Source organism: Acomys minous, assembly GCF_964271855.1.
Source record: "Acomys minous genome assembly, chromosome: 17".
In the NCBI taxonomy this organism is placed as follows: Eukaryota; Metazoa; Chordata; class Mammalia; order Rodentia; family Muridae; genus Acomys; species Acomys minous.
This window is the reverse complement of record NC_140500.1, coordinates 52912525-52931654: the sequence shown is the minus strand read 5'-3', so window position 1 is coordinate 52931654 and position 19130 is coordinate 52912525. Positions and strand designations below refer to the sequence as shown.

The 19130-nt window shown below is 50.5% G+C and overlaps 1 protein-coding gene across 1 annotated transcript in view; it reads right to left on the bottom strand.

Moving 5' to 3' along the window:
• Positions 1 to 16536: 16536 nt before the first annotated feature.
• The window catches only part of WNT7A (Wnt family member 7A), a 45792-nt gene continuing 43198 nt past the window's right edge, over positions 16537 to 19130 (bottom strand). Inside the window, exon 4 of the mRNA XM_084765245.1 lies at positions 16537 to 18927. Coding sequence (XP_084621371.1) covers positions 18448 to 18927 — 480 coding nt within the window. The 3' untranslated portion in view covers positions 16537 to 18447. The remainder of the gene's footprint in view (positions 18928 to 19130) is intronic.

Genomic DNA, 19130 nt, shown 5'->3' with positions numbered 1-19130 from the left:
GTCATAGGTTGCTAGGTGACTGGGGGGCAGGTATGCTAATGAGGCAGGTCACAGGAGTGCCTACAGGAGGTACTCAGTGCCAGAGGTGAGCCATGGGCACAGAGTTTCAGAATGGAAGTCAGGGAAAAGTCATTTGGAGCTGACTGCGGCCCCTAAAGAGCCTTGCCTAGAACTGCCAGAGGCTCAGGCCCCATCCTTAGCACTGTGCAGACATGCACCTTCCAAGTGCAGCTTTTTACTGAACGGGCGTGACTTCGCATGACTGCAAAGTCAAGAATCAAATTGAGCCATCACAAGCTGGGGACATACAGCGGTAATAAGCACATAGGGCACAAAGCCAGGCTTTTCTCCTCAGCCCCTTGAGTTACCCAGAAGCAGCCGCCTTCGTTCCTTGTCTTTCACTGTGGCTTTTCTGTGGGTTCACACGCAGCATGCCATCCTCTGTGAATGACCCCCTGATACGCCTATCCACAGCTGTCCTGCTAATTTGCTGGTAGCCTTGGACACCCTGACACTTCTAATGTCACACTAGGCCTTCATTTGGGGCTGTGTGGGTTCTGAGGTGTGGATGGTGTGTTTAGCTCCCCACCCCCATCTGGGGACATGTGGGGTGGTTCTAAATTCTTGAATATGAGCTCCCTTGTTCCCGTGTGCCTGCGTATATGTGTGTCTAGGGTGTCTTGAGGAGCCCCTGATAAAGCATGCATTTATGGCAGCACACCATCACTGGGAAACCTGGTTCTCAGCCGATTTCAGACTTTGGCTCCTCCCTGTGGACCAGGATCTCCAGGCAGAGCCAAAGTGTGGGTGCTGGCTGTACCCCAACATTCATGACTTGGTTCCCCAGTGATACTATGGTGAGATATGTTGAGGTCACTGGGGCGTGTACTTGAAGGGCGTATGGCATTCTGACCTCTTCTCACTGTTTTCTCTGCTCTCCAGTGGGAGTGGAGCAGTTGTTCTTTGACGTCTGTCACTTCCATGGTAAGCTGCCCAACACCAGTCTTGCCCTGTGTATCACCCCCCTGCCCCCCCTCCCCACCACTTCCAAAAAACGCTGACCCAAAGAAAACTTTTCTCATTATAAGTAGGCTCCTCCCAGGTATTTTGCTTTTGTGCCTGAGAGCAAACAGAGGTGCCTCTGGGATGGGCATTTATCCCCGTTCACCCACCACAAAGCAACAGTGCACTGTCCTGCTCTACATAATTTTTTCCTATAAATGTGACATTTCTGCTTTTCAGAACGAAACCCAAAGCACGTGTGTCCCTAACCCCACCGCGTAGTGGACGGACGGCACTGAGATGCAGGGGGTGGGGGCTGTATACCCTCACTTGAGGGCTATGGGGAACTGGCTCAGGCCAGAGGGCAGTGGCCTACACTGGCCTTCTGAGGCTGCCCCCACCAGGGGCCTTCAGCCGCCCTTGGCCTAATCCCGTTTTCTGCCCAGCTGAGCAGTGGGAAGGCTTAGTTCTCACCCATTTTAATGCAAAGGAGGCTGCCTAGCCAGCTTGTTCTGAGCATGGTGACAGTGGCCATGAATGGGGACCCCAGTAACGGTGACAAAAATGTGACAGGGCCCTCCATCATGGTATTGTACGACAATTGGGACATTATAGTTGGTCCTGGAACCCACTCAGGAGGGGGCGGGGCCTTCAGCTCATATGCTAAGCAGGGCCAAGCCCGCCTCAACCACCTTTTTCGGCCTGGCCAGTGACCCCATTGTGTGAGGCTCCTTCCCTTCCCTCCACCACTGTTTGGACTCAGTCTGGGCAAAGGTGCTGGTCCTACTGCCCTGCTGTGTGTCCTGGACTGGTGCTTTCCTCTTGGGACCTTGACTGGCAGCAATAAGAGTGAATCCGTGACCACATGGGTGGAGGGTTCCTGGGTGTTTGCCTTCAGCTGTATTTTTTTTTTTTGTGCAGCCCCTGGGGAAGGGAATTGCTTGCTCAGGCTTTCAGATAAGGTCACTAGCTCTGGCAGCTGAGAAGCCACGCACGTGGTGTGTAGGTGTGCACGTATACATGCAGGAAGCCACTTCAGTCAAATCCCTTGCCTCTGTATCCTAGTGTGTACACAGCATGACCATGATCCTCGAAGCAAAGCAGGCGTCCTCTCTGGACAGGGGTGAAGGGGACAGGCAGGGAGGGGCTCCTTCCTCTCTTCTGCTATGCTGTCCTGCCCAGACCAGACCAGACTCCATTGATCAAAGAAGTCTCCTTGCCCCTAAACCATAGCCAACGTGCTCTGCCAACCCTCAGCTCCTTTCCATTTACAGCTGGACAGCTTCCAGGGCCGGAGTTGGGACAGGCAGTAATGGACCACAGACTGAGTTACGGAGTCATGGAGACAACCACAGAGGCAGTGGACACTGGGCCCCAGTGCACCTGAGCTGTGGGACACCCGTCTTCCTGCTCCCTGGGCTCATCTTCTCTCTCTCTCTCTCTCTCTCTCTCTCTCTCTCTCTCTCTCTCTCTCTCTTTAGCTGAGCAGTTCATTGGCTTTCTAAACTTTGCAGAGTTAGTGACTGATGCTCAAAGGACAAAGATGCAGTCACATAAGTGAACTCTGGAGACTCAGGCCTTATTTCCCAAAACCAATCTTGGGAGCCCTCTCAGCAGCCCGAGGCTTGGCTTCATCCATGGGTTCCCTACTGTGCCCTTTCTCTGACCCAGGACCAAGTCTGGTGTATTAGGAGGCTAGCACTGTGTGTGTGTGTGTGTGTGTGTGTGTGTGTGTGTGTGTGTGTGTGTGTTTGTGTATGTGTGTCTTTGAACCTGTGGCTTTTTAGGTCAGAAGTTCCTTCTCTGCCTCTTACTAAAAGCCCATGAGATAGATGTTCAGAGGACAGGACAGTAGAGAGGGGGTGGAGTGATCTAAGGCTCAGGTCTCATTAAGTGAGGTCTGTGCCTACAACGAGGGCGGTAGTTTTATGGCTTGTACTGTCCAGATGATTCCTGAATCTTGTCCCTGGGGCTGGTGGAGAGGAGCCCACTAGAGCTGGGAGGAGTTTGCAGCTGTCACCTGGTAAATGGGGGATAATGTCCTCCCCATCCGTAGAGCAATGGCTCATGGCAGTTTCTGAAGGCTTCCTTGGGGCAGGAGGAGGTGGGGTTGTGGCCCAGAAGATAGGACTGGGCCCCAGTGTGCAGTGCCCAGAGAAGCAGGCTCCAGAATGGTGAAAGGATGCTGTCTTCCCAGCATGCACCTCAGGACCAAGCAGGCTGAATGGTGAGGCAGAGCTCAGGCACAGCTATAGAAGCTGGGGGTGGGACCCTGGAGAAGGGATGCAAAGGGCCTCAGGCTTGAGTGGGAGCTCAGTTCTGGGACCCACAGGGCCCTTCCCTCCCAGCATGCTCTAGCAGGAGCCCCCCCTCCCTCCTGCTGATTACAAATTGCTCTGTGATTTTCTCCCATTACCATGGTGACGGCAGGCCTAGCATCTTAAGCAGCAGTAGGATGCAGCTGGATCATTTAAGTCCCGGGCTCTTCAGGCTCCCTCTCCTCCTTTGTCTTCCCTGTCTTCTTTCCTCCACTTATTCTCCACTCATTCATTACTTCTTCCAACCCATTCATTCATTCATTCATTCCCTCACTCATTTCATTTTTTCTTCACACATCCTCTGTTCATTCATTCATTTGTTCATCAACCCCCCTTTCTCTATCATCCTCTCACTTCACAGCTCCTGGCAGCCCTCAGACTGCTAATGATGGCCAGTGACTCACCAAAGATTCAGAATGTCCGATGTGTCCCTTGGTGTGACAACCAAGCTTTTCCCCCTCAGCCACATGGCCTCAAAATTCCAACTTTGCTTCATCCTTGGTGGCTGTAAGAAGCAGGTCTCCCAACCCCCCCCCCCTCACCCCCCCCTCCTCCCTGCTGTTCTACTGTGATTGCCCAGAGGCAACTAGGTCCTCCATACCCAGCTTCCTGGTAGCCGAGTGCTATGTAGACCCTGGCCTTTGATGGCTACTGTCCCAACATCTCAAAAGCCACAAGTTCCCGGGAGGGAGCCTCATAGCCTCAGCCCACTCTAGTGTGGAGCTGCCTTGATGTAAATGGCTTTTCAGAGCTGTTCACTTGTGCCCTGGCACAGCTGGTTTTCACAGCCTCTCCCTCCCACCCTGCCCTCTGTCCCTTGCTCTGTACCCAGGAGACTGCCACTCATGAGCACTGGGGCTTCTCCCTAGGTAGAGGCAGCAGGGAGAGGAGCGGACTCCTTTTTCACCTCCCTATTCTATCTGGAGTCACTGCCTTTGCCCCAAGTCCCTTTGCCTGCCTCCAGATTTGAGCTCTGTGACCCCTCTCTGTTCTGTCCCTGTTGCCCAGTGTGGCAATGGCTGTACTCAGCTGTTTCTCAGTTCTGTGGGCTCCCTGCTCTCACACCTTTCCCTGCTTCTTAGTCCAGGCTTCGTTAGTCTCCTGCCCGCCCCAGGCCTGAGCCTGGTCTTGTTCTGGTGAGGCGGAAGTCGGCTTTGTTTATTTGTTTGTTTGTTTTACCAGTTTTCCCAGTGGATCCCAGAGGTAGGAATTCTGCAGCTAGATGACTGGGCTCTCTTCCCCCCTCCAGCAGACCCCAGTCCTCCCTCTCTAAGCTACGTCGCCTTGGGAAATTGTTTTGCCTCTCTGTGGCCCACATGTGGTAACTATAACGCCAGCCACAGGGGCTGCTGTGAGGACTCAGTCCCTTAGCACCACTGAGCACACGAAACCAGCTAGTACTCATAGGCAGTAAGTGTCAAATAGGTACTCATTGCTTCACCCTGCTGCCCTTGCCACGTTCTCATGAGGCGTTCTCACCGTGGAGACCGGCAAGCCTTTCATCTGAGAGCTCTGGTTGCTAACACAAGGCTGAAGGTCCCTCCATCCTTTGCTTTCTCACTGCCTCATCCTCCTCCCTCATCTCATCACCCTCTTTCTGGGCAGGGAGGCACAGGCAACTTTTGACACGGTGTGACTTCACGCACAGGACCCTGTGACTTGCACACTGCTCACTTCTCCACTCCCTGCTGCCTGCCATGGCTGTGCTAGAAGGCTGCAGGCTCCCTTGCCCATCCGGCCTGTAACCGGAGCTGTGGCGGTGTGGCCGATTCCTGGTGGCCAGATCGCACAGGTATCAGTGACTGCCAGTGCCCCGTTTTCCTTCACACAGGGACACAGTTAACAATGGCTGACAGTCCTCACAAGGGCCGGGCTCCCCCAGGGAGAGGCCCTCCGGCATGCTATCAGGCCTCACAATCTCACCCTTTAAAAGGCCTACCCTCCCTGCTGACATATCACACAAATGGGGCCTTCAGCCATTGCCAGGGACCGTCTGCTGCTCTGGGAATGTGGGCCGGAACCTGGGCCCCCGTGCCAGCTAGTCCTGCGCAGCTCGCCCTTTCCCTCCGTGTGAACCTGCCTCTCAGAACACCTGACCATTTTCCCCCTCTCAGCCTGGATTACACCCCGTGAAAGCCCTTTGTTCCCAGGATGCCCAGCTTCTGCCAAAGTAGCCATTTGCCCATGGGTAATTGCTCAGACTCTGGGCCACTCTCAGAGACACTCTCAGTGCTGGTCCAGGAGTTAGGGGACATAGTGGCTGAAGGGATGGGCATGCCATTGTCATGCTGGTAATCCTGACAGTTGCCTTTTGTCTCTGAATGCTGGGCCGTCTTGTTCTAGAAATTTCTCTGAAAAGGCTTTGTTAGCATATGGCTGGAGACGGGGACATTTTCCCTTGCTGATGCTCTTCCTCATCTGTAGGATGATGGCAACACCAGCCTCAGCCACATAGTAGCCCCCATGAATGCTGATCATAGTGGCGGAAGGCCTGGCAGAGCTGGATAGTGAGGCAGGGATGGGACAGAGGTTCGAAACTTGGCGTTGAGACCATTACACATACGTCTAAGGAAAGGGACAGATGGGAGAGGCCAACAAGGTCCCACTTCAGGTGGGGAATCTGGGAGGCTAGAGAGATGATTCTGGGCTAAACACTTATTTTAGTTAGGGGTTCAATGTGATGAAACATCATGACCAAAAAGCAAGTTGGAGAGGAAAGAGTTTATTTGGCTTACGCTTCCATATTTCTGTTTATCACTGAAGGAAGTCCAGGCAGGAACTCAAACAGGCTAGAAACCTGGAGGCAGGAAGTGATGCAGAGGACATGGAGGAATGCTGCTTATTGGCTTGCTTATGGGTTCAGAGGTTTAGTCTGTTATCAGCATTCCCCATGACTGGAAGCATGGCAACACGCAGGTAGACATGGCGCTGGAGAAGCGGCTGAGAGGTCTACAGCCGAGTCAGCAGCAGCAGCAGGTAGAGAGAGTGACACCGGGCCTGGCTCGAGCTTCTGAAATCTAAGAGGCCACTCCCTGTGACACACTTCTCCCAACAAGGTCACAGCTACTCCAACAAGGCCACTCCCTGTGAGCCTACACATGTGCCATTTTCACTCAAGCCACCACACTGCTGAGACAAGGCCTCCATCTGTGAGATCTTGGATATTAACTGTGTTTTATTTAACTTAATATTATTTTTTTAAAGGTTTTTTTTTTTTTTTTTTTTTGGTTTTTTGAGACAGGGTTTCTCTGTGTAGCCTTGCCTGTCCTGGACTCGCTTTGTAGACCAGGCTGGCCTCGAACTCACAGCCATCCGGCTGCCTCTGCCTCCCGAGTGCTGGGATTAAAGGCGTGAGCCACCACGCCCGGCTTTAAAGGTTTTTTTTGAGACAGGGTTTCTTTGTGTAACAGTCTTGGCTGTCCTGGACTTGCTTTTGTAGACCAGGCTGGCCTTGACCTCACAGTGATCCACCTGCTTCTGCCTCCTAAGTGCTGAGATTAAAGATGTGTGCCACCACACCCGGATTTAATTTTATTTTTAAAAAAAGAAGTTAAAAGAGACTCTCTCTCAGTTTGCACAAGCCACCTTTCATTTTTAGCTTCTTAATTTTTTTTAAAGGAACATCTAGGTTGCTTCTAGTTTCTAGAATATTATTATGAATAGAGAAGCAATGAACGTGGTTGAACAAGTGTCCTTGTGGTAGGATGGAGCCGCCTTTGTGTATATGCCTAGCAGAGGAATAGCTGATTCTTGAGATAGATCAATTCCCAATTTTCTGAGGAAATGCTACATTGATTTCCATAGTGGCTATCCAAGTTTGCACTCCTACCAGTACTGGAGGAGTGTTCCCCTTGCTCCACATCCTCACAAGCCGGAGTTGTCACTTGTGTTGTTGACCTTAGCCATTGTAACATGTGTAAGATGGAACATCAGAGTCGTTTTGTTTAGCGTTTTCCTGATGACTAAGGGCATTGAGCAGTTCAAGTGCTTCTCCGCTATTTGAGTTTCCTCTTTTAAGAATTCCGTTTAGCTCTGTATCCCATTTAAAAATTGGGTTATTTTGTTTTTTGATATCTGATTTCTTGAGTTTTTTAAAATATATTTTGTATGTTAGTCCTCTATTTGATGTAGCTTTGGTAAAAAAAATTTTCCCATTTTGTAGGCTGCCACTTTATCCAAATGATGCTGTCTTTTGCCTCATGAGAACTTTTCATTTTCATGAGGTCCCATTTGTTAATTGCCAATCTTAGTGCTTACAATATTGGTTTTCTGTTCAACCTGACACAAGCTACAGTCATCTGCAAGGAAGGACCCTTTCAGTTGAGAAAACACCTCCATCAGATCTGGTTGTAGAGCGTTTTCTTAATTAGTGATCAATAGGGTGGGCTGGTGGCCCTGGGTTCTATAAGAAAGCAGGCTGAACAAGTCACGGGGAGCAAGCCAGTAAGAAGCATTCCTCCATGGCCTCTGACTCAAGGTTCCTGCCTGCTTGAGTTCCTGTGCTGACTTCCTTCAATAATGAACAGTGATTTGGGGGTGTAAGCTGAATAAATTTTTTTTCCTCAAGTTCCTGAGTCATGGCGTTTCAGCACAGTAAGAATAACCCTAACTAGGAGAGAGAAAGAAAAAGAGGAGGGAAGGAGAAAGAAAACAGGCTAATTGTTTTTATAGTTTTAGAGGCTAGACAACCAAGACCAGAGAGCTCTGTCAGCTCAGCCTCTGCTCTGGGCATCTGGTGGATACCCACAGAATGGTGAGAGATTGTACTTCAACAGAGAAGGCCAAAGGGACTTGAGGCCAGATGTGCCTTTTTGTCATAACACCCTGGGGAGTTAACTAAAACTCCAGGAAAACTACCTTAAGCTCTTCCAAGGGCAATTCCCGGGTGACCTATCTACTTCCCTCCAGAGGCTTCCCGGCCACCGCCACCCGAGTGACTTAACCACCTCTCCCCAGAGACCTAACCACTTCCCTCAACATTCCGTCCCTCTACTCACCACAGAGAGGACCAAGCCTCCAGTACATGAACCTTAGAGGGGTATCACTCAGCCCTCCCACAAACGATAACAGCAGCTTAGCTGTGCAGTGCCACTTCAGAAAGTTCCTGAGAGCCTGGTGGGGATTAGCTGTGTGGCATCTGCAGTGTGCCCTGGCTGCAGTGTTCAAGGACATGGCAGCCACACTCTGATTCTGCCACTTGCTCTTCGCAAGCACCTGTATGAGCTATGACTATGAGTCAGTGCTGGAGGGATGTGGGGCTTTCCCCTCAGCTCAAGACAACAGCAAAGCATTGTACACAGCACAGCACAACAATCATGGGTCTTTGAAGGCTTAGTGAAGAAAACAAACCCCTGTCGGGACATGGAGGCTCACATCTCTTCACCTGGAAATGTGCAAGGTAGGACAGGAAAAAATTCCAGGTCTTCAAGGTGTGATCTCAGAGTGGTGAACCAGGGTTTTCGGTGGGTGGACATGGACTCACATGCTGGGTGAGTAGCCCACCCAGTGTGTCCATGTCCTGGCTGCTGGCCAATGGATTAATAGCCTGCCTGGTATGTCCATGCCCTGACCACTGCCACCTGCAATTATGCTGCTTTAAGAGACAAAAGGGTCTTTAGCTATGTGAATAGGGAACCTACAACAGTGGCAGTTAACAACAAATGCTCATGAAGTTATGGGAAAAAGGGAGGGCTATTCACTGCTGATTGGAATGTGAACCAGCCCAGACAGTATAAAAGTCAGTATGTTCTACCCTATGTCCCAGGTGTGCCACCATGAGTATTCATCTGAAGGACAGACTCCTAGTCAGTACCTCAGAGCTGCTGTATTAAAGTTATTTTTATAAAATTGTGTTTGTTTCTAAGTTTCTCTCTTAACCCAGCTATTGCACAAATAATTGAGACTCCTCTATATTTGTTTAATTATAGTTTCATGACACAATAACTGAGCAGTTATTACTCTATTCTTAACCTTCTAAGCTAATCTGGTTTCCTCCCAGCACACATCCTAGAGATACTTGCACTTTGTAGCTTTTCTTGTTTCAGCTCTCTCTCCTGATGTCTCTTGGACCTTTCCCATGGCTGGGCATCCCCTCATTCCTCCTCTAACTCCTCCTTCCCTGGGCTGGCAGGAAGTCCAGCCCTATTGTCTCCCCTGCCCAGTGACTGGCTGTAAGCTGCTTTCTTGGCATATCAGAGGACAATGGGGGGAGCAGTGTTTACACAGAATTAAGACCAGAGATTCTTAAAACAAGGATTGCAGATATGGGGGAGGGGAGGCACAGAAATCAGCATTTAAATTGCACAATAACTTTATGCCTACAACACAGAGCAGTCGTGCTCATTACATGGGTCACAGCCTGCAGCAGAGGTACAGATAGGGAAAATGTGGGCATATGCCCACAACACAGTTCCTTCTTAGCCTAGTGAAGAATGGAATTACGTCATTTGCAGGAACATAGACGCAAATGGGGCTAACCACAGCGTGTGAACTAAGCCAGTCTCAGGAAAACAGACAGCATGTTTTCTTTCATTTGCAGTTCCTGAATGTATAGACACATAAAAAACATGAAAACAAGCCAGCTGACCTGGGTTGTTCATGTGAACCAACGCATCATGGCGGCCCTTGCTGAGGGACCCAAGAGGCCAGCCAGAGTCAGAAGCTGGAGTAATGTACTCAGCAGCTGGAGCGAAGGACCACCAGCCTAGGGGTGCAGGTGGCTTCTGGGAGCCAAAGAGAAAGGGTTTCCTCTCTCAGAGGCTCTGGAAGGAGTCAGCCCTGCCCTCAACCACATTTCAGTGTAGGGGGTCTGATTATAGACTTCTGACCACCAGGCAAGCAGCTGTGTGCTGTGCCAAGCCACCGAGTTGGTCAATTTGTTTCTGCAGCAAGAGGAAACTTATACATTAGCAAAGATGCTAAAATAATGGTTTGGGCACTGGATAGTAGTATCTTTTCCCAACTATTCAACTTTGGACAAGCGGCCTCATTTCTCTTCGCTTCCTTTGACTTATCTGAACATTGAGGCTAATGGAGCTGGAGTGCAGTTTAGGTGGAAGAGGGCTAGCATAAGCCTCATCTGTTTGTGACCCTAGGTTTCATCTCTAGCACTAAAAGAAAACACTCTACCTTCCAGGGTCACAAAGAGACTCAGGGGGAACTGCTGGGCTTAGGTATTCTGCAGATGGCACGAAGAATTGTGCTGGGCCTCCTGGGAGCACTTTGCCAACTCTGGCTATGACTAAGTTTTATTTCTGCGGCCCTTTCCTAATACCACACACAGACAACAAGGCCTGCAGCTCAGTGCGGGCGGGCCATCGGCCATGGGTGGGGGTAGGGGAGTGGTTCCCAGCAGTGCCCTCAGAAGCAGCTGGGAGGCTAGGGCACAAGATGAGGTCTCAGCAGGCACAGGCCTGGATCTACCTCTCCCATTTCTCCACCCACACTCTCCAACAAGCTGTCCAAACACAGGCCAGGCGCCTGAGGAGGTCTCTCAAGAATGGGCCCTGGGAAAGGTTGGCGACAGCAGCATGCAGCAGGAGGAAGCAGCATGTTTGCTTTCTTGCAGCCCGGGAGCTTCCTGCCCTTGGTGTGTTTGCTTTGCTTTCGAGCTGCTGCCTGCTGCGGAGGGTTGGCCACCTGGTGGCCCTGTGCCCTGGAGCCCTGGGTGGTTCTGGATCCCGACCTGAAGAAGCGTCTGGGACATCTCAATGCCAAAATCTGCTCTTGGACACACCAGTGCTGAAGGCAAGGGCAGAGCCACCAAAACCACCATGCATGGTGGCTCATGGCATGCCAGGCCCCTTCTGAGAGTCCATGCAGCTCTGTTCCTTGAATCACATCACTCAAGACCACGGTGCTAGCCCCATATGCCACTCTGGAAATGGAGGCATAGAACATGCTGTCCCTGGTCCATTTTTTCCCCAAGGGAACAGTCTGATTCTACAACAGCCCAAACTGGCAGCGTCCCTGATGAACATCTCAAAGCAGAGATGTGAGGGCCAGCAGCAGATGATTGAGTCTAACTTGCATTATAGGTGATTGCAAACAAACCCTGCCTCTCTGGTCTAACTCTCATCTCAAGTCTGTATCAGAAGAGACTCATGGTTTACAGACCCCTTCACCTGTGCTCCCATTTCTCCATGGCCTTCAGCTCTAGGCTTGTCACCTTGATGCCCCAGTGTGATGGTGCTGCTGTATCCTGGTTGGAACTATCCCCTGCAGCTGGTTCTGGTGGCCCTTCATTTTTTGATCTCTCATGTGTCTCTGCCTTCCTGCTAGCTTGTACACATTAGCACCTTGGCCTCTGATTTTTAGTGCCAAACGGGTGGCACTGATTCTCAAAAGGCACACTTGGGGGAATGTTACTGCAGTCCCTGGGCAGGATAGGGCCATCTGTCTGGTTACTGATTATTTGGAGAATTCAGTGAAGAGCTGTGAAGGCAACTCATGAAGATCGGAGCCGGGCTGCCCTGCCTGAAGGCTTGTATTGAAGCAAGATCTGCTAGTGGGGACAGGCTAAAGAGGTGACAGGACAACCCAGAACTGGAAAAGGGAACCTATCGTGGTACCCTGGTGGATGACATCTGCAACTTCCTCCAGAGACAAGCTCACTCTCCAAGGGTCCTGCAGGGCTATGCATCCCCCGTCTGGCCTCCTATTAGGCCGAGGGTTAGTGTGGGAATTAGCCAAAAATGTCTAGCAACACTTAGCTACAAATCCTCACTTCCGAGACCCAGTCATAGCGCTGTGCTGAACTTCATGCTTGCACAGAAAGACAACACTTAGGGTGTCTTCAGGAGGTGAACGTACAGATGACTCTCACCAGCAGTCACTTAGAGCCCACCGAACCCCATTGGTTGTCTTCACAGCATGAACCACTGTGTGCAACAGGAGATTGAGGTGCCATGCTTGCCAAGGAGAGCAGGACACAGCCTACCTGGGCCACATTCATGTCATCTGCAACATGGTTTCCATTTCCACTGTCAAGTCTGGCAACAGTAGCCATCTCTGGGCATAAGAGTCACAGAGGAATTGTATGTATTTTCTGGGCATGTGCCACTAACAAGTATTAAAGATGCGTACTCCTCCATGTCCCTGAGAGCACAGGGAGGGGAAGCTGCTGTAACCTGCCCTCTGTCCCTTCCTTCCCTGAGATGCTGGCTTAACATTAGCTGCCTCTGGACCCTCCTTCTTCTGTTAGTGAGATGGCTGTGTCTCTGTTTTAGTTGATCATCTCAGTTGCTTGGCTAGCTAAAGCTTGGTTCTTGGTGGCTTGGTACCATCGGCTCCTTGCACTTCAGCACTCAGTGAGGAGCTGAGTGAGGGACCCCCAGGGCCCTGCAGACCCAGGCTTCTGCCACCTGGTATCTCTCTCTCTAAGTGGCTGCTGGAGAGATATAGGTGTTTGCTTCTCATCTGGGCAGGGCATAGATATGACAGGTTTCTGCTCCTACCCAGAATTCCTTGTGGGAGAAGCTCCTGTTGAATCATCTCCATAGGGAAAGGGTGCTAGGGCCCATAGAAAATGGCTTTTGTCTTAAAAAAAAAAAGCATAGTTTCTTTGCCCTCTGCCTGTACAACTCATTTTATATCTTCTCTCGTGCTTGTGAGCAGCCAGTAGGGCTCTGGAAAGAAGTGAGGTGAACTTTAAGAAATGCTAGGGTGCACCAGAGTTAACCACCTTGGAATTTCTTCTAGGAAGGGTTGGGAAGGCGACACATGGTCTCTGCTCTCTCTTCTGGCATCCCATCTGGGTGTTTGGCAATGATCAGCTTCCCCACCTCTAAAAGCTAGTCAACAAGCAGGAACAATCTGCCAATCAGCTTGGTAAGGGCCAGGGAGACAGATGGAACTGGACAGGAAGTGGGGTAGTATGTGGGGGTGGGTAGTGAGCTGGCATTTCAAGTAGTGATGCTGGTGGATGCCTGCTTGGAAAAGCGGAAGGGAAGGTGAGACCGAGTCAAGTTGAATCAAGAAGCTCATATAACCTAAGTAAGGTCCTACTTATGCTAAGCATGGCCACGCCCCCTGAGAGCCTCTGGTCCCTGGAAGAGTCAGAAAACAGTTAAATCCCGTCATGTAAACCAGTGCAGTGGGCAGCTTTGTTCCACCTTTTGCTCTAGCATATGTGTGCTCCTGCCACTTGGTCCATGACGTACTCCATCACGTGCTCTCCTATGTGCTCCCGTCCACATCCTCCCACCATGTGCCCCTACATATGCTCCACCACAGGTTTCACCATACGATCCACCACCTGCTCCCATCACATGCTCCCATGGCGAGGCATTGCCTCACCAAAGGCCCAAAGCAGAGAGGCCACCACCAAATGGCACCTGCCTCCTTTCAAGTCGTGATCTTGGCTGTTGTGTCACAGAGGTGGAGAGAGAGCTGACTCACACCCCAACCTTTCCAGGCCAAGCCCAGCTGTGAGCGCGGGATCTGGGGAAGACAGATGCCAAGCTTCAGAAAGCACTCTTGGCCCTGCCTATCACCTGGGTGTGGCCTCCCGAGGCAGGGAGCTCTGGCTCTCTCTAACTTCACATGAGGACCCTCACATAACCATGTGCACACAATTGAACACTGAGTCTAAGCAGGTACCAGAGACCACAGGGTAGAGGAGAGTCGAAGGCATGGCTCCCAAGGACAGGCGTGCAGTGTTCATCATGTCATGTTTGTGGCCTGTGTCTGGGTGTGCGCATCTGGTTCCCTTGTGAATATGAGTATGGCCTCCTCTGCTTTTAGAGAGAGGAGCTCGTCACCTTCCTGCTGTGGCTTCCCAAATGCTGGGTTTCTGAGCCTCTGCCACCTTGGCAGGCACCCAAGCCTGGCTGAGTTGGTCAGTGTGTGTGTGTGTGTGTGTGTGTGTGTGTGTGTGTGTGTGTGTGTATGTGTGTCTTGTAGCTGCTTGTGAAGGTCTGCCTGGAGCCACACAGTTCTTGAGTGTCTGTCCTCTCCCTTGGCTGTGGGGGCTCTCTGGATCTCTAATTCAGTGAGTGTCTTTGTGTGATTGTACGTGCGCATATGTTGCAGATTCTTTCTCTGATGTCTCCGGGGCGCTGAGCTGGGGTGGCTGCTGAGCTTTCCTGTTGTCTTCAGTTCATTCTTCTGGGTCTAGGAGTGTTGCTGTGGTAACCAGTGCTGCCTGTCAGTCGAGAAGCTGTGGCTGTGGCTGTATCCATTGGCACCAGCCAGCTCCAGTATGCTGCAACCTTCAAACAAGCCATCTTCTCTTCCAGGTCCTCACCTCTGGTGGCCTCCTGAGCCCTCTAGGTCTGACCAGGCATTCATCCTTAGTCACTAAATACTTAGCATCCTAACTATGTGCTGGGCACTGCAGACCAAACAGCATCCTCTCATATCCCTGCTCCATAAGCTTCCTTTCCAGCCTCACAGTAGCCTGAATGTGTTAGTTCTCTGGGTCCCTGTCATCCTGTTGCAGCTTCTGCTTGACCAATAGAGAAAGAAGGGCACAGAGACGTTAAGTGGGCTGCTTTAGAACACACAGCCAGTTTTGCACTTAGGAAAATCAGCTCCATGGTCTATGCTCTCATTTTATTTCCTTATTTCCTTCCTTCCTTATATCTTTCCTTCCTTCTTTATTTCCTGATTCCCTTCATCTATCATCTATCTATCTATCTATATATCTATCTATCTATCTATCATCTCTCTATTTTTTAAGACAAGGTCTCATGTCTCTTAGGCTGGTTTTGAACTCACAGTGAAGCCAAGGATAACCTTAAACCCTTAATCCTCCTGTCTCCACCTCCCAAGTGCTGTGTGTGCTACCACCCCTGGTGACTATTTTTTTTAACAGCACCTAAGATGTAGGAATTATCATTTTAGCTTGTGGTAACTGTCACAAAGGAACAAAAAATAACCAATGAAGGGCATGGGAAATCAGGGCAGAGACATTGCAGTGTTGGTGTGTGAGTTGATTCAAGTTAGGAGGGAGCCGCCTGAAGACTGGAGGAACGGTATACTTGGAAGCCTGGGGCAGGGTGGAGGTGAGCTTACCAAAGGCTAGAAGAGGGCAGGCCGTGGTGGGTGATGCCTAGTGGACCTTGCCAATTCTATGGGAGTTGCAGGTTTCTTCCTGTGTGCTTTTCTAGGTGGCCATTTAGGGACTCTGCAAACTGTGGACTCGTTGGCCTTGGGTAGGAAGCAGTTGGGCTAGCCTACTGCAAGGCGAGTCTGAGAGGAGCTGCTTACCTGATGTGTTCCCACTGTCCTTGGCCATCTGGCTGATGTTTTTGATGGAATTATGACTTAAACTCCAGTCTTTTCAAGTATTAGTTTTGCTGGAAAGCCACTTTGGGGTACAACAGATGGGACAGGGTGTTGCTTTGCCAGCACAGAACCTTAAGCTGGCCTAGAAGACTCCATAATCAACGGACATCCTGATTGTGAGTGACAGGAACATCCTCTGGCCTTCATGTGTTGGTTTGCCACTCTGAATGCCACTTGGTCACTCCTGGGGGGATCCTCCAGTAGTCAGAGAGGACGATGTTAGTTGCCTGATTTTACAGATGGAGAAACTGAGGCCCAGAGCACAGTCACGCTGGGCTTCCTCCAAAGAGAAGATAGGCTCCAAGGTTGGATGCCTGCAGTGCATTCTGGGATCAGCTGTTGTTCTGACAGGGCCAGCTGCCCTCACGCAGGCCCTCCGCTCATTTGGATAATGGAGCAGGGCTTCATCTGTGTCATGTATATGTTCCTAATGTTAAATAGTCACCTGAGGAGGCTAGTTGGAAGCTTCCCCATTTCTAGGTATGAGAGAGACTGGCCGCTGGGAAAGACCATGTTCAGTGGAGATCCTGTACATGTGTGGAGAGAGAGGATGTGACATAGGAATTTGAGAAATGATGGTAAGTTTTCTCATTACTAAATACATACTTATCTACTCATAATTACGTAGGTGTCCATCCATCCATCCATCATTCATCTATCCATCCATCCATCCATTCATCATCCATCCATCCATCCATCCATCTATCCATCCATTTATCCATCCATCCATCCTACTCACCATTCACTTTCACATCTGTCAAAGCTCACTTACTATCTGTCATCTGTCTGTCTGTCCATCTGTCGCCTGCCTATCCACGCCCCCATCCACAGCCACTCTTCTAGTAGCCCACACATCCGTTCATCCCCTCCCTCCTTCCAGTTACATGCCCATACACTCAAACACCTAAGTAAAAGAAAGAAAGATACATTCAAGGGAAGAAATCAGCCATCCAGCCATGTTTATTTGTCATGCTGTAGCCCAGATGGGGAACTGGACATGACCTAGGCACTGCTGGGCTCCCAGCACACAGGCCAGGGCGCTCAGGGCTGTGGTCGCACAGGCATTTGAGTTTCAGCAGCAGCTGTGGAGACACAGTTGAGTTGCAGTCTCTTTGTGGCTCGACACAATCAAAATGGTTCCCTGCTGTCTACCCAGAACCCTGCCCACAAATACAGATACCTGGTAATTGCCCCCTGCTCCCCCCGGGACAAATGCTCAGGCATACAGCTCCATACACATGATCTGATCTCCCAGGCACATAGAGATACATGCAAGCACATGTACATGTGAGCACACTGGAGGTACTTCAAAGTGCCGGCACAGGAGTGTGTGCATGTGCTTACATGTGCTTACATGCACACAGGTGGAAATGCATGTGGACACACATTAAAAAAAAACCCTTCTGGAAGGGTTCCCTGGTTCTGAGACACAGGTGTAGCTGGCTCTACTGCAGAGGGGCCACACCCACCACTTTCACTGTGGTTGGCCAACAATTCTTGGCTTGCCCCTTCTCCCTCCTCTCAGACTCCCTTCTCTTAGGACTACACCTCACCTGCAGGCACACAGGCAGTGGCTGGTCTGTTCTGCTGAGATATCAGCATCCCTGAGCTGGCCTCTGCCTGATGGTGAATGTCAGGTCGCACTGATGACGATAAAATGTGCAGGACACTGGACTCATCCACCGCTGCAGCTCATCCTGAGGCCGCCTCCCAAGATTACCAGCCAGTGACCTCATCCTAAGACCTGAGCTCATCAGGCTAATGCTGGGGAATGATTCCTTCTCCTTTAACACAGAGGATAGCCCAGCCCAGGCATCTGGGAACTGCTGTGGCCCTCTTGGCAAACGGAACTCCAGAACCCAACTGTGTGAGGGTCCCTAGGGGACCTGCCTACACACACCTGGCCTTGTCCTCCTGCCCCTGAGTGAGTACCAGTGTTAAGAAAAAGCAATGGGCCATGGGGCAACACAGGTGGACTCCACATAAATAAAGTATTCATAGAAAAATAGTCTCTTAGAAACCCTCTTATCCAGTGGTTCACTTTCCAGGAGATGGAAACTTCTGGGAATTTATGATTCATGTCCCCTCACACACGCTATTCCCAGTGGAACTTTTCTAATGGTGAGCTTTGAACTGTGGAGGGCAAAAAAAAAAAAAAAAAAAAAAAAAAAGAGGGTGTGTCCTGCAGACAAAGAACTCCAGATCTGGACCAGCTTAGATTCTGGATAGGTAGCAGCAAACAGCAAAAACAAAACGAAAAAGTACAAATGTGTGTGCATATATATCTATATGTGTATAAAGACCATTTTCTCTTTGTACTTAACACCTAGCACTGCAGAAGGGTACTTGAAAAATCAACTAGTAGAAACAGCTGCATAAAGAATGACTATGTACAGTTGTTCTCCGCTCCCGGTCCTCGCGGCAGTCTTCCCACCAGGACCTCAGGCAGTCCACTTTGATTGCAGAAAACGGATCCCGACGAAGTGGAAGAATTCTCTTTAATTAAATAAATTAATATTATTTCTTATCAGAATAAATTGTTAAATATTGCTATGACGAGGCCCGAGGATCCAGGGCTCCTGCTGAAGAAAACTTTGTTCCAGCCGTGGAACAGCTCGGGCAGTATCTGGGGGAGGGAGGCCCAGCAGCATCCGTGTGAGATAGGAGGGGCGAAGCCTCTGAGAGATGCTTCCCACAGGAGTCTGCAGGAAAGCCAGAATGCCCATCCCCCTCAGCAGAAAAGACAAGGACAGTGCTTCTGTGGTTCCCCGTGTGAGTACCCAGGCAGTGGCCTACAGGGAGGTTGTGTCCTGCCTGTGGTCTGACTTGTGACCTCTGTTCACTTGCATGTGTACATCTCCGTGCGCTCGCTGCACGTGTTGCACTTGACATAGCAGCACCAATGGAATTTGCAGTTGCACTGCCATACTCGGGCATACTGGTGCGTGTTGTAGCCACGGCCGCAGCACATGAGGTCACAGCCACTAGCCTGAGGGGCTGTTTTATTGCAAGCACGGCCCTGCGTACCCACGCTGCCTGTCACTGGGTCCTCTTCACAGTAGTTGGGTGACTTCTCGATGTACACCAGGTCAGTGTCCATGGGCTTACGGTAGGACAGGGGCTTCTTGATCTTCAGGAAGGTGGGCCGCTTGTTTCGGCTGGCTCGCACAGGTTCCACGTGGACGGCCTCATTGTATTTGTCCTTGAGCACGTAGCCTAGCTCTCGGAATTGTGGCAGTGTGGTCCAGCACGTCTTAGTGGTACAGGAGCCGGACACACCATGGCACTTACACTCTAGTTTCATGTTCTCCTCCAGGATCTGCAGGGAAGCAGGAAAAAAGAAAAAGAAAAAGAAAAAAAAGAAGAAGAAGAAGAAGAAGAAGAAGAAGAAGAAGAGGAAGAAGAAGAAGAAGAAGAAAGAAAGAAAGAAAGAAAGAAAAGAAAAGAAAAGAAAAAGCACAGAACCCGTCACTGTGGCTCATGGCTAAGTGCAGACCCAGCCCAACCATCCAGGCCCTCTTG